The sequence below is a fragment of the Camelus bactrianus genome, chromosome 9 (assembly GCF_048773025.1).
Source record: "Camelus bactrianus isolate YW-2024 breed Bactrian camel chromosome 9, ASM4877302v1, whole genome shotgun sequence".
NCBI classification, from domain to species: Eukaryota; Metazoa; Chordata; class Mammalia; order Artiodactyla; family Camelidae; genus Camelus; species Camelus bactrianus.
The window spans coordinates 19,406,910-19,431,944 of NC_133547.1; the positions used below are offsets into that span (position 1 = coordinate 19,406,910).

At 34.6% G+C, this 25,035-nt stretch overlaps 1 protein-coding gene across 2 annotated transcripts in view; it reads right to left on the reverse strand.

Annotated features, from left to right (window-relative positions):
- Positions 1-24,801, reverse strand: part of URI1 (URI1 prefoldin like chaperone) — a 63,668-nt gene extending 38,867 nt beyond the window's left edge. The window contains exon 1 of one of the 2 annotated variants that reach the window (XM_074369863.1): positions 24,353-24,801. In XM_074369863.1, coding sequence (XP_074225964.1) covers positions 24,353-24,457 — 105 coding nt within the window. In that variant the 5' untranslated portion in view covers positions 24,458-24,801. Of the gene's footprint in view, positions 1-21,820; positions 21,848-24,352 lie in introns of those variants that run through there. The other variant, XM_074369864.1, reaches the window with a different exon arrangement.
- Between the last annotated feature and the right edge of the window lie 234 nt (positions 24,802-25,035).

Genomic DNA, 25,035 nt, shown 5'->3' on the forward strand with positions numbered 1-25,035 from the left:
AAACAACAAAATTAAGCATAGAAGTTATTTATTTTCCTTCGAAAGATTTCAGTAGATTCTCAAAATGGTCAGAAGACAAATTAAGAACACTAACCAATATGGAAAAAAAAACGGCAATTTAAAAAATAGCACCATTTTCAAAGATTACTAAACATGTTTTTAAACTGCCCATTAATAAAAATGTTTAAACAATAATCTCAAATACTGTAACACCATTTTAAGAACAGAGAAACTAAAGGATAAAAACCAAATGCTTAATATAAGGCCATGTGAAAAAGACAGCAGTATTATGTAGTCTGAAACACTGCTCTAGTTCTCTGTTCTAAATACCCATATTGTATCTTGTATAAGCTCAATGTTTCACCCAAAAATCACAAGAATTTTTTTTTTTTGGCCTGTCACTAAATTCCTCTATTATAACATTTAATTCCTGAAGTAAATGTCTTCCTTTAGGACATTTTAAATACTAAGGCAGCAATCCTGTACCAAAATACATGCTGTAATCAGATATCCAACCATACTACGCATTAACTCAGCATAAAAAGTGGCTTTAGAATAAAGATCTCTCAGTAAGTATCAATCACAGAGCAACACTTAATAACAGTGATAATATATAATAGAGTACTGACTTTACATCTGGAAGAGCTTAGGCTAAAACCACATCAATCCATTTCACTATTTCTGATTCGGCAGTAATCATAAAATAGACAAACAGAATTAAATGTAAATTGAAAAAGAAAAAAATCTTCATGAATCCCTCTTTATAAAGTTTCTATTTAACAACCCCATTAAAAGATGAGACCCAAAAACAGTCAGGGTGCTTTCCAATCCCAATGCATGTGTTTCCAAGCATGAAGTGAGCCAAAAGCACAAAAAGAAAAGCCCTGCAAACCGTAAGAGCAGAATGTTCATTAACCTCTACATGATAATCCTTTCGTAGCTGCATATTAACTAGTTACATATTCATAATCATTTACATTATTTAAAGGACCTTCGATGAAATTTTCTATGCAATATACATTAGTGACAGTGTTAAAGGTTATAGAAGATAAGTCTACTTAATGTTTCCAGGAAGCCTTTTTAATTAGTAAATATGTAAATTTGGCACATATGCTTTTTATGTTTAAAAAACAAGTTCCTGGTAGAATGGCACGTATTCTTGCCATCACCCTCCACAATCTACTCTCCACTATTCTGTAGCTATTTCCCCCCCACCCCTTTTCTTTCTTAAAATAAGTCTCCTCAAGAACAGATATTCAAGGATAAAACAACAAAAATCCATGTCATAATTTACAAGAGAAACTGTCACTATCAAAATATTATCTTACATTAAAATCTTCATTACTTATATATAGAGTTCAGAATAACAGTTTTCAGTTAGGCATTATCCAAATATAGGCTACATATTCTCTGAACCAAAGAAATAAAGGAAAAGGTAAAAGAAGCAAGCAGGTGCGGATACATACAACAGCCTTCTAATGGTACGTCTACAGTTACCTTTGTTTATATTATTTATTGCCCACCTAATTCCAAAAAACATTTGAACCTGCAGCTTGTATTTACATTGTGAGATATCTTTCTAGTTTTCTTCTTTTTTACAGCAAATCATTTTTTTAAATAGTAAATTTTGCAGCTTAACTGCCAAAGAAAATTTAGGAAGGAAGAAAATCTTACGATTCAAAGTTGAACCTATCTGTGTTTTTAAAAAGGATTTTTTACTAAGTAAAATAACTCCAAATAACTCTATTTCTTCTGAAAATGGAATCAGGTTAATTTCTTTAAGTATTAAATAAAATGACTATAAGATAGTGAGCCTAGTTCTAAAAGCAACTTCTGAAAAACAAAACAATAAAAAAAATTTCATTACTTTATTGTCCATACAAGCTGACCCTTAGAGTAATATTAACAGTGATAAATGACAAGACTTCGTATGACAAAATAGTTCAATAAGGTAGGTTTCACCCTCTTCTTAAAAAGAGAAAACCCATGTTGAGAAATGGAGTAACTTCCCCAATATTATACAACCGCCCGAAAATAGGTAAGAGATAAAATCAGTTTTAAAACCAAGCCTATCTAATCTAAAAGCCCATCCTCACTGTATTGGACTGCTTCCAACCATCATGCATCTTACTGGGTATGAAAAGCATCTGGTTTTAACTTCAGTCTTCCTTTCTTAAAACACTAATGATGCTGCTACTTCTCCTCCAGCTCCTTCACGAACCCACACTTAACACACAAACCAGACCTTGAAAATAATGTCAGGAAAAGCAAATAAGCTTAAATTGACCAATTCACTAATAAAAATCTTTATTTCTTCCAATGCCTCATATAACTACTGGCCCTTTCAGATCAAGCAACTAAGTATAAACACAAATTCCCCAAGCCCCATTTACCTTTGTGTGCACGTGTGCTTGTTTGGGGGAAGAGGGTAGTGGGTTAGCCCTGTAATTACTATCACATCTCATCATATTTTTAAGATACCTATAACTAATTGAGCTGGATGCCCAGATGACAATGATAGACAGCCCACCCAACAACCCATTTTAACTTAATCAGTGTCCAGCTAACACATATGCACATTCTGTTACAAAGAGTTAAAGTAACACTTGATAAATTTTAAAATCAACGAAGTATATAGAATAAGGAATAATTCTCCTTTGTTGTTATTCCTCAGAAGTCATTTTTTAAAAATAATTTTATAAAGAAAGGAATGAATGACTTAACGTGTATTAAGACCACCATTACTTATTTCCATTTGTGCTATTTGTTTTGGTAATAGACCACAAGGGGGCCTCAACCTATGAGTTTTTCCCTATTAATTACAGAGCCATATTAAAGTTAGACTGGAATAGAAAGAAGAATAAAAGGGCAAGTCTGCCTAAACCTCAAATGATACTTCTCTCAAAAATGCTTTACTTCTAAAACTTTTCCTACTATATTGCAATTCCAAATTCCTCCTGAATGGGTTAATGTAACAAGTACCAATCTGAGGACTGTATTAATCAGAGCTGTCCACATGGTTTGCTTCTCTTGCTAGACTGTCTTCAAAACAGATCATGAAATTTTGAGTTTTAAGGCCACTGAGTCAAAAAGGAAAAAGTTATCAGTGGTGGCTAAAGCCAATAGATACTGGACATACACTACTGTCTGGCAACAAAAGACTGACAATTGTTTCTTAAAGGACACATTGTCAATTAATTAAACAGATGTATGTCACCACCAAAGTATACAAGAAGTACACTTCAACAAAATCAGCAAAATATTAAAGGTCTTTTAAACAAACATCTCTGCAAAAAAGGGAGGAACTGACTTCAGGATACTAACAAAAAAATAGCAATAACAGTAATAAACTACAGTAAATTTAATGTTTCCATATAAAAATTTTAAACAAATTTACTTTCTAAATATGCTGAAAAGTGAAAATAACAGAACTGCCACTCCAATTACAAGCCATTGTTAAAACACAAATGTTCTTTCCAAAATGTAGCTAGGATGGAATCAAAATGATCATCTTCATCCTTACTTTTACATTTAGCCCAGTTTTCTCCTACCCAGGCTTCTAATGCACTTCTCATATTCAAATCCAGTCTTTCTTGCTACACAAATCTTAGACTATATCTACCATGCTTTGGTATTGTGCATCTCATTCCTTTCTTGGCTTTACCTACAAGTTAGGGCTCTTTTTTTGTTTTCAATTATTTATTACTTACAATGCCAAGTATTCTAGTAAATATACAGTCTTCTCACACTGTAAGTACTTAAGACTGGGATACACAGACATCCAGCAACACTTCCAGGAATGAAGACCCTGACATGTTTGGAGGGTTCTCTTTCTGGGATTATTTGAATTAGGTACCCAGGAAACTCTGTACTAGCTGTACTGGCTCAAAGCTCAATTAAGTATGGGCCAGGTCTACTTCATTCACCACTATACACACCTGCCACACAGTAAGTGTCCTTTTAAAGAAGCGCAGGTCTACAATCATTCAGCCAAAAGCCTCAGGAACAGACGTATTCCTCAATTTAGAAGGTTTCATGATTTAGTAAGGTAATACATTACACACATCACACACTACGGAACAATCCCAGTAGGACACCACCCTGTACCAAGTACAACAACATCTGCAATGAAAGACACAAATATTTAAGTAAGTGGAACAAAACGCCTCACTCAAATCAGTTGCATCAACAAATGACTATGCCACAAACTTAAGAGTATCTTCGTTTTCAGTTTTTAAGATTTCTGAACTGTGGCAGAAGACTGTGAGCTGTATTTCTCAACGTGAAACACACTTGCCCAGTTTTACTAGAAATGTTAATCATTTCCTCTCCATTCCCATAGCTTACTCTCTGAAACCATGTCCTCCTCCCATTTACAACAGGCAGAGGATCCCATTTCTCCAGTGGCAGCCACCGTGAATAGAGAGGATAGATATCTGACACCAACTGGGCCAAACAAAATTACTCTGCACATAAAGAAAGGCTGAAGTGATAACAGATTCCAGACCTGAAAAGCTGACCACTATGGGATTTGCACAAACTAAATCTAAAGAAGCTGGTCTACAAAGTAACCAAATAAATGTACGAGAAGACAAAACATGCACACACAAACAAAATAACTCTACCTTTCGAGTTCCTCCTGACTTCTCATACCAAATACTTTATAAACTTTCTTCCAAGGATTTCAATGGTTTACAACTGATTCAGAACATTTCAGAGTAATAAACCACATAGATTAGAATGAGAATATGCCTGTGAAGATACCAAAGAAAACGAGTCATTAAAGAATAAATACAAATAGCTGAATGATGGGGAAAACATATCCTCACAAGTAACAAAAAAGTCAAATTAAAGCAATCTTTGCAATGCCATCTTGCACCAATTAAATTTTTATTTAAAGAAACCCTACCAACTATCAGTGAGACTATAGCAAAATTAATACTAAATCACTGCTAAGCAGCTCTGTAGCTTAACTCAGTCCAGACTACTACCTCCACGTAGGGACAAAAAGCTTATGACAAACCAATAATCCCTCTGAAAACTGGAAAAGCTAGATGAATACAAAATCGTCTCTTAAAAGGCATCTAAGAGTTTTCAAAGCAATGAGAACAAAATGGACTAAGTTAGAGATGACTGTGCAGAAGTGAGCTGATGCTTTTTTCTTGGGCAACTCTAGGCACAGAGAAGACGCTGAGAATTATGATTCGTCCTGAGCAAAAACTTAAAGTAGTCTGAGAAGGCTGTAGTAACAAAATCAGAGATATGCAAGGTCTCAAGCATACGGCTGGTTTCCCTCTCATGGCATTTATCAAATTCTGAAGCTGAAAAGGCCAAAGAGCTAAACTGAAACTCTGAAAAGCAGAGTTCAGGGTACCGATAAGACACAACTTAAGAGTTTAGAAGCCTTCGAAGGAAGAAGTCTGGTGAGCAAACTAGGTTTTCAGATAAAAGCCAAGAAGGAATCAAAGGTAGCTGATAACTTACTAAAACAAAACCCAGCCTGTACTCCACTCAGTACCTGCCTGGATTAAAGTAACCAACCAATCCCCACTTTATCAATTGCAGAAGAAAGGGTGAAGCTTTTCCAGAGGAAGGTATCATCTTCAGGAGTACGTACAATGTTAAAGATGCTAAAAGATTAATTAAATTAACATTTCATTATAAATGTTTCAATGACATTTACATTAGCAGTTAACTAAAAATAACAAAGATACCAAAAAACAGGACCATATGAACAGATATCAAGAAAAACAAAACAGAGCCAAACATGCAATCTACAGAGTGGAGTTAACAAACTAAGACATTAAAATAAAATTATTAATACATTCAAGAAAATAGTGGAAAAGATGGGAGAATATATGAAAAGATAGCATATTTCACCAGAGAATTATTATCTATAAAAGAATCAAATGTATAATCTATAACTGAAACATCTAAAATGAGCTCAATGATTGATATTAACAGGAGACTAAACACAAAAGTCACAATTTTTGAACTGGCTGACAGGTCAATAGAAAACAACCAGATTAAAGCCCATAGATTTAAAAACAAAAAATGGAAAATACAGAAAAGGATTAATATGAGACATATGAAATACTGTACAATTAATGATCCACAGAGGGAAGAGAGAATGGCAGAAGCAATATTTGAACAGATCATGACATGATTTTCTAAAACTGAGAGGAAGGTATTAACCAAAAGATTCAAGAAGCTCTAAGAACTTCAAGCAAGAGAAATTTTTTTAAAAGTTGTATCAAGGCACAATATAGTTACACTGATAAAAACCAAAGAAAAAGAGAAAACGTTATAAGCAGCAAGGGGGAGAAGGAGCAGGGAGGTGATACAGCGTCTTCAAAGGAGCAACAAGATGAGTCAGAGCTAGAGCTAACTTCAGTGAAAAAATGACAGAAATTGGAGGAGAACAGGATAAAATCTTGAAGTGCTGGAAAAAAATAACTGAAAATCTATAATTATGCACAGAGCAAACAGACCCTCCAACATGAAGGAAAAATAAAAAACATTTTCACACAGAAACAAAATTCCGCACCAGCAGATTTTCACTGGAAGAAACACTACAGGTAAATTATACAATGTGATAGAAGTGTTAGCTAATACTAAGGCAGTAATCACTGTGCAATATATAAATGTTATCAAAACAACACACTACACCTTAAACTTACATAATGGCATATTTCAATTATCTCTCAATAAAGCTGGAGGAGGGGGAAGAACTACAACAAGAAGTATTCAGAGTAACAGAAATGCAGAAAGAACTAAAAAGCAACTATTTAGGTAACAACAAAAGAGTAAAGGCAAATCAGTATTGACTGCACAGAACAATTAAATTGTATTGTGTTTAAAACACATAAATTAAAATGCATGGAAGTAATAATGCAAGAGGGGAAATGGATAAATGAATGCATGCTGCAATCTCTAGGAAAAGTTTCCCTAGTGAAAAAAGGATAGGAAAAAAGCACAGTGTAAATTTATAGTATATTTAGTGGTAACACATATGTAAAACAGAGTATTAAGGTACTATGGTAAAAAGAATGTATCATGAACAAGTTAACAGAAGGGAGAAAATACAATATGGTTGTCTGGTTAAATCAAAGGAAGGCACCCAAAAAGGCGGAGAGAAAAGAGAACATAAAACTGGGTAAAACTGACCCACAATGAGACACCACTTCACACCCATTAGGATGTCTGTTAAAAAAAAGAAAATAACAAGTGTTGGCAAGGATGTGGAAAAATTGGAACTTTTATGCACTGTTGGTGGGAATGTAAAATAGTACAGTGACTGTGGAAAATAGTATGGTAGTTCCTCAAAAATGAAACACAGAACTATCGCATAATCCAGCAATTCCACTGCTGGTATAGACCCAAAAGAATCGAAAGCAAGGACTCAGACATTTGCATTCTCATGTTCATAGCAGAATTATTCACAACAGTCAAAAACTGAAAGAAACCCATGTCCACTGATGGATGAATGAGTAACAAAATGTGGTATATCATACAGCCTTTGAAAAAAGAAACTCTAATACATGATATAAAATGGATCAGCCTTGAAGACATTATGTTAAGTGAAACAAGTCAGTACAAATGGACAAATACTGTATTATTCCACTTTATACAACATACCCAGAGTAATCAAATTCATAGAGACAGAAAGTAAAATGGTAGCTACCAGGGAATGAGAGAACGGATAATGAGGAGTTATTGTTTAAAGGACAGTGTTAGTTTTGCAACATAAAAAAGTTCTGGAGCTGGATGATGGTGATGGTTGCGCCACAATGTGAATGTAGTACACTTAAAATGATTTAAATGACAAATTGTTATGCATATTCTACAGTTTTAAAAATAATAAAAAATCAAGTAGAAAGACAATAAAATGAAACTAAATATATCAGTAGCTCTATTATACAGAAATTGACTAAATATCCTAAATGAAATAAAAAGATGTCCAGGCTGAGTTTTTAAAACCACAACTACATGTTGTTTACAAGAAACACGCTTTGCACACAGACTGAAGTTCATGAAAAAAAAAAAAAAGCAAAATATGCTGATGTGGCCATTCTAATATTCAACAAAGGAGATCTGAAGGCAAGAAGCATCACTAGAGACAAAAATATTTCAGAATGATAAAAATGTCCATTGACCAGGAAGTTATTACAGTCCTAAATGTGTATGCACCAAATAATGTAACTCCAAAATGTATAAAGCAAAGGCTGAAAAAATAGAGGAAAAGATAAGTCTGCAACCATAGCAGAGATTCTAAACCCACATCTCTTTGTAACTGACAGAACTCGCAAACAAAAAAACTTAACAAGGATACAAAATAATTGAGAAACATTCAATCAAGTTGAGCTAACAAACATACACAGAACTCAAAAACTGCAGAATTCATACTCTTTCCAAGTAACTTATGGAAAATTAACCAAAGTAGATAATATACTAGGCCTGAGGCTAGCCTTAAATTTCAGTGTTGCAAAATGTGTTCTCTGGTCAGAAAAGAAATATGATAACAACGACAGAAAAGTAAAAAATATTCAGTGTGTGGAAAATAAGAAACATGTTTGTACGTGACTTGTGGGTCAAGGAACAAATCACAATAAAAATTAGGAAATATTTTAACTAATGAAAAAACACACAAAACTCATGCAATATCTAAAGTAATGATTGAGAATAATTTAAAACCCAAAATATATACATCGTAAAGAAAGAACAGTAACAATAAATGATTTTTTCATCTCTGGTAGCTTTTATCTCAAGAAGCTAGAAAAAAAAAATTACAGCCCATGGGAAATTTTTAAAAGGAGGAACAGCATAAAAGCAGAAATCAATGAAAAATAAAGACAACTTATAAAAGAAAAATCAATGAAGTCAAAAATTAGTTCTTTAAAGAGATTGATTAAGGCTGGTAAACCCCTAGGAAGACAAATCAAGAAGAAAAAAGACACATACAAATTACAAATAACAGAAATTAAAAAGAGGACATCACTACCAAACCAACAGATATTTTCATACTTAAAAATTACCACAGAAGGAAAATATAAGGCCTAGACAGCTTCACCAACAAATTACTCCAAATACTTTAGTGAAAATCAATACCAATAGTATACAAAGTCTTTTTATAAAATACACAAAAAATGATAGTTGTTTTATGAGGTCAGCATGACACTGAAACCAAAACCTAACCCTGGACATTACAAGGAAAGAAAATATGAAATTTAATCTGGCACTATATTAAAGATAAACACATCATAAACTAGGGAGCTATCTCCAGGAAAGCAATAGTGTTTCAGTATTTTTAAAAATCAAAGTAATTCACTACATTAACATCTTAATAAACATAGAAAAAGCATTTGATCAAATTCAACACTCATTCATGATAAAACTAGGAGACTAGGAACAGGAGAACATTTCCTTAGGGAGTTATCCACCAAAAGCCTACAACAAACATTATTTTTAATGGTAAAATATTTAAAGTTGTTCCCCTCATATGCAGAACAGGATAAGGAAATCTACTACCACTACTTTTATTCAACACTATATTAAAGATCCTAAATCATTCAATAAGGCAACAAAATAATAAAAGCCTAACAAACTGTAAAGAATAAAACTTATTATGCAGACAACATGACTGTATGTATCTATATACATACTATCAGAATATACAGACAAGTAATTACAGAAATCAAGTAAATTTAACAGTCAGTATACAAAACTCAAGTATATGTCTATATACCAGCAAAAGATGAACAGCAAATTGCAAAATGCAATTTAAAAAAGTTATCTAGGGATACCTCTTAAAGACATGCAAAACTGATATACTTAAAATACTGAAAGAAGTTACAAAAGAACTAAATAAATGAAAAGATGTACTACGTCCATGGACTGGAAAACTTAAGATTGTAAACAGGTCAGTTCTCCCCAAACTGATCTTCAGATTCAATGCAATTCAAGTAAAACCCTAGCAGCCTATTTTGTGAGTACTGAAGAGCTGATTCTAAAATATTCATGAAAAAGCAAAAGGTCAAAGCAATTTTGAACAACAAAGCTAAGGAATTTTACTGTATCAAGACCTAGTAAGAAAGTGTGGTACTGGTACAAGTACAGGCACATAATCCAATGAAACAGAACAGAAGAATAACAGAACTATACATACATGATCACGTAATTTATGAAAAAGATATACTCCATGTGGAATTAAAGCTATGCCTTAGGAATAAGTGTTACATGCTAGGAATGAATGCAAAATTGAAACAGACCAGCTCTAACAAAATCCAAAACCAACACTCACCTGAGTTGTGTTGATCCACTAGTACTCTGACTGCTTAAAGAAAACTTATCCCTCTTTGAGGAAAGGTAACATCATCAAGAGTCTCCATAATTTTCACTACAATGTCTGACATGCAATCAAAAATTACAAGGCAGTCTAAGAAAACATAAGCATCTGATGAGAAATTAAGAGAAAGAATAAACAGAATCAGCCTCATTTAATTTACATATTTCAGTTATAAGACATATGCTTTTATGATTAATATATTTATGAAAACAGGGAAGGCTGGAGATGTCAACACAGGCCTAGAATTCATTAAAGAAACGCTGTTAACATAAATTCTAGAAATAAATACTATAATTGAGATTAAGCATTTAGTAAAAGAGTTTGCCAATAGATTAGATACATAAGAACAGGATCAGTGAACAGGAATATAGGTCAGAAGAAGGTATCCAAAATGGCATACAGAACAAAAAGAAGCAAGAAAATACAGAAAGGAGAATATACATATGAGACAGTGAAAATGTTTAACGTATGTGTATTCAGAGTACCAAAAGTGGAGGAGACAATGACACAAAACCAGTATCTGAAGAGTGGATAAGAATTTTCTAAACTGACAAAAGTCATCAAATTACAGATTTAATAAACTACATATTCAAACTAGGCTAAATGTAAGGAAAACCAAATCTAGACACATCATAATCAAATGCCTAAAAACCAAAGATGAAGAGAAAAGTCCAAAAGCAGATAGAGGAGAAAATAAATATAAATTCTTTAGGGAAGAAAACAACAAGACTGATGGAAGATAACAGAAATGAACGAAGTCAAAAGATACTGGAATGGCACCTTTAATATATGTGTGCTGCCAAAGTGACCACATGGAATGCTTCTTTAAAGTGTTGGTGGGGAAAAAAAAAACTCCCAGCTTAGAACTAGATAAAAATTACAATAGAATGTTTAAAAACCATATAACTATAAAGCTAATAGAGTTTAAAACAGAATATAAAATGTTTTACTAACACAAAAGAGAGAGAAATAAAGGAATAAAAACAAATGTGACAAGTGGAAAACATGTGGCAAAACGAATAGACTTAAACCCCAAATAAATGATGGATAAAAAAATTTAAAGACCTAAATAGAAATATAACACATCCACAGATTAGAACTGCAAAATAGAAACACAATGAGGTAACATCAGAATGCTAAAAATTAAAAAGACTGACAATATCAAAAAACATATTAACATTTAACTGAAAAATCTGACATTATTTTTCAAGAGCCTAATTACAACAAACAAGTGGTCTCTTAAGACAGAAGGTATAGCTCAAGTGGTAGAGTGTATGCTTATTTTTTCATGTACTAGGTTCCAGGTTCAATTCTCAGGACCTCCATTTAAAAAAAAATTAAATAAATAAGCCTAATTACCTCCCCCCTAAATCAAAAACAAACAAAAAAGATAGAAGGTATAGATCATATAGGAAGAACTGATGAGATTTAGTAAATTAGTGGTGTGAGAGAGATGGATCAGAGCAGGTTGAAAAGATTCTGGTTTGAATAATGTTGCCCAGAATCAGGATGAGTATGTACAGCATGTACATTAGGGACAAAGATGATGAATTAATTGTAGTAAATGAAACTGAGCTGCTTGTGGGCCATACAAGTGAAGCTGCCCAATAGGCAACAGGGTCCACTGAGTTTGGCAAGTGAAATATAATAAAAACTTTAGGTCATTTCAATGAAAAGACAGAGGAAGAAACTAGTTTACAGTAGGCTGAGAAGCAAATGAAAAGCAAAGAATTAGAAACAGCACAATTATCACACTGCATTAAGTTTTCTGTTAACATGTTTCCCTACAAACATAAGTCCTTTGAGGACAGAAAAGAAAGCCTTATGTATCACAGTATCTAGGACAGTGCCCAACACATAACTCAATTCTGTCTCTTTGTTCCTAGGGAAAAAGCACTCATTTTTCAGCAACGTTAGTATTACTCCACTCACAAAATTAGGAAATCAAAGGATGAGGAACAATGGCCAAATCCATAGATTAAATGGAGTACTTTTTGCTATACTGCATTAGGATTTCTTTTTTTTAATAAAAAAAAATCTTTAACAGAAACACATTTAGAGTACTCTGCCCCACAAAACATGTCACTATCTTAAGGTATAGTAAATAAGTAGGGAGTAGAACCTAGAAAGAGATGAGTCTGACAATACAAGGGTCTCAAACCACATTTTAATGACCCTTGATTTCATTCTAAGTGCAATGGGAAGCCACCAAAGAATTACAAGCAGGAGAGAATGTGACAAAAATGGCATAATTTGATTCACATTGTTAAAATAAATAAATAAATAAAGGAGAGGCAGCTCTGGGGAAAAGGCAGAAGGGAAACAAGGGTGGAACCACCAAGACCAGCCTCTAGGTAAAAAATTACAACTTGAAAATGGCAGTGGATAGCATAAGAAACAGCCAATTCAAGGAACTCAAAACACTGTTCTCTAGCTTTTGAACATCTAGCCTCTAACCTCTTTTTATTTAATATTATAAACTAAATTGAAAGGAATACCATTTCTTTGAAAAGGTAATCATATATACATATCTATACAGAGATATAGATGGATAAAGATATAGATATAGCTTATAAAGGTAAACCAATTTGTCCTGTGACCCACTAAACCACCTTGAGGATTTTATCTGAAGTCACTTCACAAATGAGAACATATGCACAGTGAGTCACTGAAGCATTATTAGTACTATTAAGAGACTGAAAACTACCAAAATGCACATCAATAAGATACCAGCTGAATACCTGATAATATACCTGAGTATTATGCAACCATAAAATATGAGGAAGATCTCTATGAACCAAAGATTCCCAGGTATATCATGTAATGAGAAAAACAAGGGGCAAAATATAATACACTACACCTTTTGTGTAAGAAGGTGGAGAGGAGATAAGAGAGCATACTCTAGTATTTATTTTTCAAGAAATACAGGGAGGATACACTAGAAGTTAATGAAAATGGTTATCCATAGGGGCAGGTAGGAGCAGGGATGGGAATGAATTACCTCACTATACCTTTTGATATAGTTGTGATTTTAAACTATGCAAATATTTTATATACTCATATAGTAAAGTCAAACTGATAAAAAAGCAAACATTAAAATTCAGCACATACAGAAATCGTATATCAACACCAAGATATAACTGAAAAAATAATAATTCAAGTAACTTCTGAGATCAGTACCTAACATATGCCTCAAGGGGGTTAATTCTGCAAGAACAAAAGGAATTGCAAAGAAATTATGAACTTTACTTCATAGGTTTGCTGTTGGCAGTGGTATTAATGTAGTAATTCTGAAACTATTTTGTGTATATTGTGGAGTACAGCAAATGAATAAATATAGGTGTTCCTGAGAACAAGGTTTCACTATGGAAAAAAGGGAGATTCAAATTAAATGGGGGGAAAGTTAAGAATTCTGTGGCAATGAATGTGAATGGAAAGTATCAGGATCCACCGACCCCAATTTTAGTTTTTTCGTTTCTTTTTTGAGCAGTTGTAACTATTTGCAAGGACTGACATTTCATGACTTCTACTGTTGGAGACCTTATGAAGAATAAGGAGAAAATTCACTTATAAAAAAGGATAAAACTCTTCCTATCTTTCAATTATTATATGAGTACAGTGAGCCTTTTTATAAGCCTAAGGAGCATGATAAGGTCCTAGTGATTATATTTTTCCTATATCTTGTCATTTCATCACCCAGTAATTAATTAATGATTACTCATCAATTTTTCCTAACTATGCTTAAAGAAAAAGAGCTATATAAAAAGTAACGGAGAAATCAGGGAAATCACCTAGAAGGATGATGCAATCAATAGTAAAAACAAAATCATTCTTCAGTTTTCTTACTGCACTGCTTAAAGTATGGCATCATTTTCCAAAAAAGTATAAAAGATGAAGATACCATCTTTGCAGTCTGTTTTTAGCTTTCAAACACAGTTGACAATTCAGAAATTTTCTTTCTCTTACCAAAATGGTAAGGAGAAGAGTGACCAGAGGAAGACACTTCACAATTATTAAACAAATTAGAATGTGAATTAAAAAATGATAGCAGCTCCCTTCACCAGGACTGTCCAACAGAATTTTCTTTGATGATGGAAATCTTAATCAACACTGTCCAATGCAACAGCCAACAGCCATGTGTAGCTATTGAGTACTAGAAATGTGGCCATTATGAGTGAGAAATTTAATTTTTAAAATTTGAATTAATTTGAATTAATTTGAATTTTAAATTTAAGTTACATGTAGTTTACTGGCCACCATATTGGACAGCACAACTAGATACAAATAATGATAATGACAATATTAATGTAAACTAAATCTTAGATTATGAGTCTTCAAATGACAATATCCTAGATGAATCTTCTCAAACTCAACAATGAGCAATATACAAAGTCAACTCAAGGTGGATAAATGACCTAAATATAAGAGCAAAAACCATAAAACTCTCAGAAGAAAATATAGTTGTAAATCTTCATGACCTTGTACTTGGCAATGGGTTCTTAGATGTGATACCAAAAGCAGGAGCAACAATAACAACAGAAAAAAGATAAACTGAACTTAATCAAAATTAAAAACTTTTATCCATCAAAGGACATTATCATGAAAGTGAAAAGATAACCTATAAAACGGGAGGAAATATTTGTAAATCATACATCTGATAAGGGTTTAACAACTAGAATATACAAAAAACATACATGTAATAAGGATTTAATACCTAGAATGTATAAATGACAACTACAACTACCAACAAAAGACAATCTAATTTAAAAATGGGCAAAGGATCTGAAGAGACATTTCTCCAAAGATATACAAATGGCCAATAAACACATGAAAAGATGCTCAACATCTTTAGCCATTACAGAAATATAAATCAAAACCACAATAGGTCAATGATCTTAACACCTACTAGGACATCTCAAATTAAAAAAAAAAAAAAAAGGAACGTGTTGGCAAGGATGTGGAGAAACTGGAAATCTTACACATTGCTGGTGAGAATGTAAAACTGTGCAACATTGTGGAAAACAGTTTGGCAGTTCCTCAGAAAGTTAAACATAGAATGACCATATGACTCAGCAACTCCACTCCTAGGTATATATCCCAAAGAACTGTAAATAGGAACTATAACAGATACTCACACACCAATGTTCATAGCAGCGTTATTCACAAGAGCAAAAAGGTGGAAACAACCCATGAGTTCATCAACAGATGAAGTGATAAACAAAATGCAGTGCATGCATACAGCAGAATATTATTAATAAAAAGGAATACAGTTGTAATACATGCCAGAACACAGATGATGAACCTTGAAAACATCAGGCTACTCACAAAAGGACAAATACTGTATGATTCCACTTCTATGAAATATCTAGAATTGGTAAATTCATATAGAAAGAGAGTAGATTAGAGATTAGCGGGGCTCAAGGGAAGGGAGAATGAGAAAGTTATTGCTTAATGGCTGGTTACAGACTTCCTGTTGGAGGTGATGAAAAAGTTTTGGAAACAGTGGTAATGGCTGCATCACACTGAATATAATTAATGCCACTGAACTGTATACTCTTAAAGCTGGTTAAAATGGCAATTTTTATGTTATATATATTTTATCACAATAAATAAGATTGCTGTAATAAAAGAGCTTTGAATTCCATTTCTTTTTCCACTCCTAAAAGTTTTTAAGCTTCTTACGGAGACTAGGGGGAAAAAAATCCTGACAGCAAAGGTCCTAAAAAACATCATGCCAACTAAGAAGAGAACTAACTACATGTATTTGAATGCAGTACAATTTTTTTTCAAGCTTCTGTGAAGTGGTTTTTTTGTTTGTTTGTTTGTTTTGAATTATGCTGAATAGTTTGACTGACTTGGAGGAGAAAAAAAAGAATCAAAGAATGAACAATATACTTCTAAGAACAAAAAGAAAATAGAGTATTCCCACCCACTTAGTTATTCACCAAAAAGAACTTTATCATGTGATAGCCTGCAACAAGAACCTGGACAATCCATTTTTCTAAAAAGATGTGTGGCAATATTCTTAAATCTCTTGTGATCTTTGTGCAATGAAATTTACTTACTATTTTCAAATTCTTATTGAAATAGCCAATAAAATTGGCTTTCACTATGCCTTATTCTTATTTCTTTACATTGCTTGTAAAAATTACTTTGAAAAATAGGAAAGTAAAGATTTCTTGGATGCAGATGGTAAATGGTGATGACTATTTTTCCTGGTATACTGAAGGTTAATATACTTCCTTAGAACTGTCCATCAAAAGGACCTTGATGCAACAGTATCTCAGTAACAATGAGCACAACTTGGGTCCAGATCTTGGTTTCTAAACATTTCTCATTAAAAGAAACCAGAGCTCTTTGAAGAAATAAGTCAATTTCAGAACAAAGGTAAGAAAACTACAAGGGAAGCCTGGGACACCTTGTGCCAGAAAACAAGGTAATGATCAAAGAATGATAAGATATGCCAAAAGGATGCAGGAACCAGCTTGAAAGGGCTCCCACTGGCCAAATTTAGGACAATTTGAGCATCAAAAGGAATAATGACAAATTATAACACACTGAATTAAAAAAAACAAAACCAGGGTTTACAGTGATACTAAAAGGGGGGAAGAGGCTCTTCTTTACCAAAAAATAACAGCTATATATAGAGAGATGGTTAGAAAAACACTAATTTGCAAACACCAAAACAATAACTGATTCAGGCAAGGATCATCCATGGTAAACAGTTGTTGGAGAACAGTATATTTATAATGTCTTCAAGTATTATTACCTTTTAAAGTACTTACTTCTTACACTGGGGAATAGGTACCTAAGGTGGAGAGATCTGGTAGGTACTACCTTAAACAGGTAATTAGCAACACCAGTAAAAGAATTAAGTAACATTATATGTCTCCTGCTTTGATGCAGTAAGAAGTCATCATCAACTATGTAGTATTCTTGCCAAAAATGTTTGTTTCTTCATGATTACATACATCAGACATCTCCAAATTGTGGGGCATCCTATAAGTAAACTGTTGCAAATTCTTCAAAAACACCAATTTCATAAAGACAAAAGAAGGCAGGGGGATTGTTTCAGATGAAAGGAAATTAAAGAGACTGCCAAATGCAGTCTTTCATTGGATTCTGGATTAAAAAATATTATAAAGGACATTTTTAGAAAAACTTAGGAAATATGAATATGCTAAATAATATTATTGTGTGTCAATGTTCATTTGCTGGGTTAGAAAAAAGATATTATGATTATGTAGGAGAATGACCTTCTCCTAAAATGATATGTGTTAACAGTACCAGGGATGTGAGGATGTCTGCAGTTTACTTTCAAATGGTTCTGTAAGAAAAAAAATAGGAGAAAGAAAAAGCAAATGAGACAAAATACTATTGATGACAAACTATTCTTCAAACTTTTTTGTTGTTTTACGTATTTTCAAAATAAACAGCTGTTGCTTTAAAAAGAAAACTGCCTTTGGACAGACTAAAAAGATTAAAACTCACTAATCTGGAGATGAAGACAAGCATGATACAGACTAAAAGATTTTTAAACCCAAACTGAAAACATCAGAACAAAATCAAACAGGTATGGTCACAACATAGACTCTGGGCACCTCCTTCGCCCTTTCCCCACTTGCGTTTTGGAATTATTCTCGTACTCCAATCTGGAGAGGCCTAACACAATGAAAACCGGGTTTTTTCCCCTTGAAATACTGTATCACAATGTTTATTAATAACTTCCAAAAGACTAAAATCAAAGTTCTTTCATCTCATGGCACATGACTGGCATGATAATAAGTGCTAATGACAACAAAAACAAATTGTTCTAAAATAAAATATAATTCACAAGTCATGAGTTCTGAAAACTCATTTACTTACAAAATGTATCTTTGGCTATAAGCAAACTTATTCTTACAACTCTTCCTTTCTTAAAAATGAAAAAAGAAAAGAACTTCAACATTAAAAAGATCAAACACACTCTCTTCAATAAATTATCTATAACTCAATTCAGAAAAAAGCATTTTCTAAAATTCCACACCCATTCAGAAAACCTCTTAGCTAACCAGGAATATAAGGAAAATTCCCTAATCTGATAAAAAATACAAAAAAAAAATCCACAGAAAATATCATATGTGGTGAATTTTCTTGTTTACCCCTAACACCCACTATCACCATTTCTATTCAACCTTGTACTAGAAATCCTAGCCAGTGCAAAAGACAAGAAAAAGAAATAACATAAGGACTGAAAGGATAAAATAAGGCAATCTTGAGGAATCACAATAAAACGTACACTACCAGGTATCAAGATGACTTGTAAAGCTATAAAAATTGGACAGTATTAGTTTGGTGCAAGAATAAACAAATAGGCTAATGGAACAGAACTGAGAAACAGATCCACACATGCAGTCATCTGATTTATGACAAAGATGACAATGCAGTGGAAAGAGAACAATCTTTCTAATAAATGGTGACAGAGCAATTAGTTATCAATATGGTAAAAATGAAACCTAACCTCAATCCTCCATAATACATAAAATCAATTCCAGGTAGATTGTAGATCTAAACATGAAAAGCAAAACAATAAAGCTTCTGGAAGATAACATAAGAGGATATCTCAGAATATTAGGGTAAGGAACACTTTTTAAGAACAAGACCAAATAACATTAACCATAAGAAACGATTGTTAAAATTAATTTCTATTCATTAAGGGACACCATTACAGAGTGTCAGATCAAGCCACAGACTAGGGAAGAAATTTACAAAACATTCCTGGAAGAGCACTCATTAAAAGTACATAAAGAATTACAATGAGTCAATTAGTATATGGCAAGCATCTCGACAGAAAAGGAATAAGAGATGAGTAGGTATTTTACCAAAAAAACAAAACAAAAATCCTACAAATAGCCAGTAAGTATTTGAAAAGGTTCTTAACCTCATTCATTAGTCATTATTAGAATGGCTAGCAAATACGAAAAGGACAGACAGTACCAAGTGGTGATGAGGACATGAAGTAGCTGGAACCTTCACCCACTACTGACAGGAACATAAATTGGTATAACCACTTTGGAAAATAAGCATTATAAGTAGAATTGAAGATACAAATATTCCATGATAAAGTTCAGGGAAAAACTACAAACAACCCAAAAGGTTCACCTGAAAAATTAAGAGGTAATGAAGACTCTTAGTATCAGTTTTGTAAATGTCTTATCCATAATGCCTGGCACTCAAAGAATTTACTAGATATAATGCAATCCCACAATCCCCTCATCCCTCTCCTCATGAATGACAAATGGATTCTTATCATTTAAGATCAGTAGGAGGACTCTCTAAACACATTCCAATGGATTCTCATTTCACAAAAATTAAAACCAAAATCCTTACAATGATCTGGAACAGCTCCTTACCTATCACAAACCACCTGACATTTTAAATGTGCCTATTCCATGTCTTTACCACTAGAATGTGATCCTGGTCAAAGTAAAAACTTTATTTTATTCACCACTGCATCCTCAGCAGAGGATGGCATATAGTAGATACAAGCCTGACATGCACTAGGTACTCAATAAGTATCTGTGAAAAATTTTACGCTTGGCTTCTGGGCTTAAAGAGAAGAAAAACAGCTGTTGTACAGAGTACATGGCTGACAGTTTCTTAAACTATGTGCAATTTATCATAAGAAATATACAAACCAAAGTTAAATTAGCTGTTCTGCTTTATGAAAAATTTGAACTATTTACCCTTAATGCATTTAATTCCCCAGGTTCTATATCAGGAAAGTATAAGTTATTTTAAAATTCCAAATCACATGAGCCACTCAGTAATTACAATAAACTAAGTAATATCATCCTCATGAATTTTCCAAAACTACTGTTACCCTACAAATAAACCTAGGAAACAATAATATATACCACTTTTTTCACAATACTATATAGCATAATCTCAATAATTCTGCTAAAAAAAGATAACAGTATCTGTAGACATAAAATATAGATATCACCTTAATCAAGGTGATACAACACTTAAGCCAAGAAAACAAAATTTCAATATAATGCAATTCTAAGATAGAACCAGATTTAATAAGATGTTAGTATGAGGAAATTTCTCCTACAAAAGCCCAAAACACTCCACTACAATCATAGATTATAACTTTTATGGTATAGTTCAGTCCAGAGAGTCTCCTAAGTAGATTATATCCTTCCACCAAATACTTTACTGCTATCAGTAAAAGCAAATTTAGTTAAAAGAGGGGAAAAGAAAGATAATCCAAGTTCCCTCCTGTCCCTGTATCTTTTGATAGAGTATTAATAAGTATATAAAACTTCCAAGAAACAAAGAAAAGGAAACCAACTGGGAGAATGGATATTTGAATAAACTGTATCTATCCACTCTGGTGTAAGAAATAAACCTGCATAACTTGTGTTCAAACCAACCAAGAGCCATTTGCCAGGCCCAGAAAGTATTTAGCAATTAAAGATAACATCCCAGGTTTCATTAAAATTAATTAGTTTTTTAAATGTCCACCAACAGATGATTGGATAACAAAGTTGTGGTATATATACAATGGAATACTACTCAGCCATAAAAAACAACAAAGTAATGCCATTTGTAGCAACATGGATGGACCTGGAGATTGTTACACTAAGTGAAGTAAGCCAGAAAGAGAAAGAAAAAAACCGTATCACTTATATATTGAATCTAAAAAATGACATAAATGAATGTAGTTACAAAACAGAAAGACACACGGACATAGAAAACAAACTTGTGGTTACCAGAGGGGAAAGGGGGGAGTTGGAGGGATAAATTGGGAGTTCAGGCTTTGCAGATACAAATTACTATAAATAAAATATATAAACAGCAAGCTCCTACTGTATAGCACAGGGAACTATATTCAGTACCTTGTAATAGCCTACAATAAAAAAATATGAAAAGGAATATATAACTGAATCACTATGCTATACACCAGAAATTAACACACTGTAAATCAACAATACTTCAATTTTTTAAAAAAATTTTTAAAAATACAGTGTATAATAGCTAATCAGGTTGATATTCAGAAAACTTAGGTTTCATCAATAGCCTTTATTGAAAAAAATTCCATTTGATTTCACTCACTTTTAGGTTAAAATAAGAAATGAAACTGTGTGCTTTAAAAACATTATTCAGTGGTGTGTTTTCCTGTATAAAGTGTGTGAATATTTATACACATATAAACATAACTGTAACCACAATACATACTGTTCAACAATTTTTAATGACTGCAATAAAAGCTCCTCATACGTATCATGATTTATTTAACCAATCCCCTAGTGTTGAATTTTTAGTTTTTCATTATTTTAAACAAATCTGCAGGGAATCTTTTTGTACATGTCTTTTTGCTAGATCAGTAAGAAACAAACATAAGTTTTAACTAAAAAAATTTTTTTGGAAATGTCAGCATTGATGCCATAAATGAGAACAATATTCAAATATTTGATCTTGTCCACTTACTAAAGATGTCATTATTGGGGTTTTGGATCATTCATGCCCCTCTTTGTCTTTTTCCTCAGGTTACTAATTTTTTTCTGAGTTATTCAGTGCTCCAAAGAATAAACAAGGAAAAAACACAGGCACCAAGGTAAAATGTGTTATACTCCTTAGCTGAATTAAAAAACAAAAACATTGACGAGCAACATTTAAACCACCTTACCCACTAGCCCTTCTTAACCAAGGTTCCCAGAGAAAATAATTCCCTGACCCTAAGGTATCAACTGTATATAAATAATTCATTTCTATCCTCTGCACCTAGAGCCTACTAACTAGGTACCATCCTAGGGAAAACTGAAAAAAGGTCATTCAAATCATCTTCTTCAGGTTTCAGTTCTCTCACAGAACGATGGTAGGGAAAGGCAAGTGTGAAAGCATGATTAATTAGACTTATATAAAGGAATACTGACTGCTACACTAATATAAAACTACTGTGAGGGAGGTTGGAGGGCATAGCTCAGTGGTAGAGCTTGCTGCACATGAGGTCCTGGGTTCAGTTCCCAGTGCCTCCGTTACGGGGAAAAATGAAATATAAAATTAAAAATTAAAAAAAAATTACTATGACTTTTTTCCTTTTTCATTCCAATAATGTTTCAACACTTCTACTTTACTGGAGTTCACTGTACTCCTACAAGCTGCTTGGTTGGTTTTAAAGCCTAAAAGTTCCTCACAAGAAATTTAACTATTTACTAGGTAAAGCTTCCCTATACTGAACTATATAATTAAAGGACAGCTATCTAACCAGTATGTTTTGTCGCCTTACGGGTCTCTGCTGTCCACTGAAGCAGATCCACTCAAATATAGTCTATTCTGTTTACTGAGGCGCTTTATCATGAACTGGGAATGACTTTACATACCCATAACAGACATGCACATGCTTATTTTATGTGCCAAAATAAATACTAACATAGCACAGAAAAGTAATTTGGTAACATACTCAGTGTCTACCGAAGACTGTTATTCGGGTCTCCACAGGACTGTAATGGAGAAGGCAGTTTTCAAATGTAACTGGATACCATACCAGAAAGCTGTTCAGAGCACCCCAAAATGTATCGTTTGTCTTTCAGACACACTAATATCAGAATAAAACCAAGGATTTCTGTTTTTAACATATCAAATGGGAGAAAACATATCAAGTCAGTGGTACGCAAACATTATACTATGGAGAGAATTAATTCCTCTACATAAGAAAGGCAAAACCGTCTTCTGAGGGTCTGTTTCACATTTCCTATAAGAACAAAAAATGTAAATAGCTTTTGCCAAAGATGAACAAATCGGTTTTATGAAGGGCTGTCTTCTTTTTCTTCTCTCAAAAAAAAAAAAATCCATTAAACAGACCAAACTTGAATTTTTAAACTCCCAACTTGAAAAGAGCCAAGTTTTAAACCCAACCGTTGTATATGGTTTTAGAGGAAAAATGGCTCTCAGAAAGGAAAATCCAATGCACAAAATAATTTAGAACCAGATCAAAGTAGGAAAGATTCCCACAATTCATCCTAACAGGTGGTTTCCAAGCAAACCAGGATTATTTAGGTTCTCCGAAAAGCCCCTCATCTAACTGAACTGAGTATATTTATATACCTGTGTAAGTAGTTACTTTATACAGAAATGTTCAATAGAAAAACTGAGGGATTCCCAGTGTTTATAGTTTTGAAACAACTTTCTAACCCTTATAACCATGATACTCTCAATATGACACAGGACATTTTAGGTAAGTTAAACGCTACCTTTCAAAATAAGAATTTAAAACTTTCAGAAGACAGTGAGAAACTGAAACGCTACAGAATCTAAAGAGAAAAAAAATTTCAGATTAAACAATAATACTCTATTTCTATACTTCTTCGTATACAATCCCATTAGAAAATACAAAACCACCTTTCTTCTTTATTGGTAGATCAAAACTCATTATACAACTGAAATTAAAATTTAATAAAATGGCATTCTACTTTGACAAATACTAAACCAAACCTGGAACTGCACATGAAGCGTATCATTACAAACCTAATAAAACTTTTAAGTGCAGATAAAGAGCAACAAAGAGTATACATTGTAGTAACGATTAGGTAACAAGCTAAAAAAATAAGTTGAACACTTCCATTTACAGGGTGTCCTTCACCAAGAAAATTCCTACACACTGTCGTAGGCATGAAGTTTAAAACCTCACTTTGATACACAAGTTAAACAGATTCTCGCATCCCTCTTCCCCATCCCTCCCCTCCCCTTGGAGGTCAAAGGGCTCCAGACAAAAGACAACAAGAGCACGTGACAAAAGTTTCTCCCAACACTCTCCCCGGGCCTAGAGGCTGCGCTCCTCCCCCGTTCGGGGTCAGGAGTGAGCTGGGCCCAGCCAGAGGGATGCGGCCCACTGAGGGCAGGAGGGGGTCGGCCGGGCGGGCGGAGGTCAGCCCCCGGCCCCGGGGAGCGGGGACGGGGCGCCGAGGACAAGCGTCCCGAGACCGCCGGCGGAAGCGCGGGGCCGGGAACGCGGCCTGTTACCTTTTCCTGCTCCTCGCGGAGCCGCGCCACCTCCGGGGCGCGCAGCGGCGCCGCGGCCGAGGCCGAGGCCGAGGCGTGGGGCCCGGGATCGGGCGGGGCCTCCATGGCGGGGGCACCGGGGCCTCAGCGGGGCGAACGAGTCCTAAACAAGTGTTTATGGAAGCGGCGTGGCTGGCGGCTACCCAGCGCCCGCGTGCTCGCCCTCATGCACTGCGCGCCCCGCGCTGAGGAGGCCGCGCCCGCCTTCTCTGCTACCGCGGCGGCCGCTGCTCGCGTCCGGGCTGCCCGCGGCCGCATCTCACACTCGCATGCCGCCCGCTGCCGCCGCCGCCACCGGCTCGGAGCAGCAGACCGGTCCTCGAGAGGGAGAGGCGCCGATCCGGTGGCTGGGCCGAGCCAGGCGTCCCGTGCCGGCCGCGCCTCCTCCGCACCTCCCCCGTAGACCCCGCCCCTCGCCCCGCCCCGCGCGGCACGCTGGGAAGCGCGCGCAGCCTCCGCCCCCTCGCCCCGCCCCTGGTGAGTCACGTGGTGCCGGAGCGGCGCAGCGGCTGGCTTAACCTGAGCCTGTGCGCTATTGTAGCCCTCTGGAAGCTTTCATTCTAGCAGGGAATCAATGCTCAGTGAGTGTTAACGGAGGTGAGCACTGTCTTAGCCTTATGTCCACCCTCATGCCCCTCGTCGTT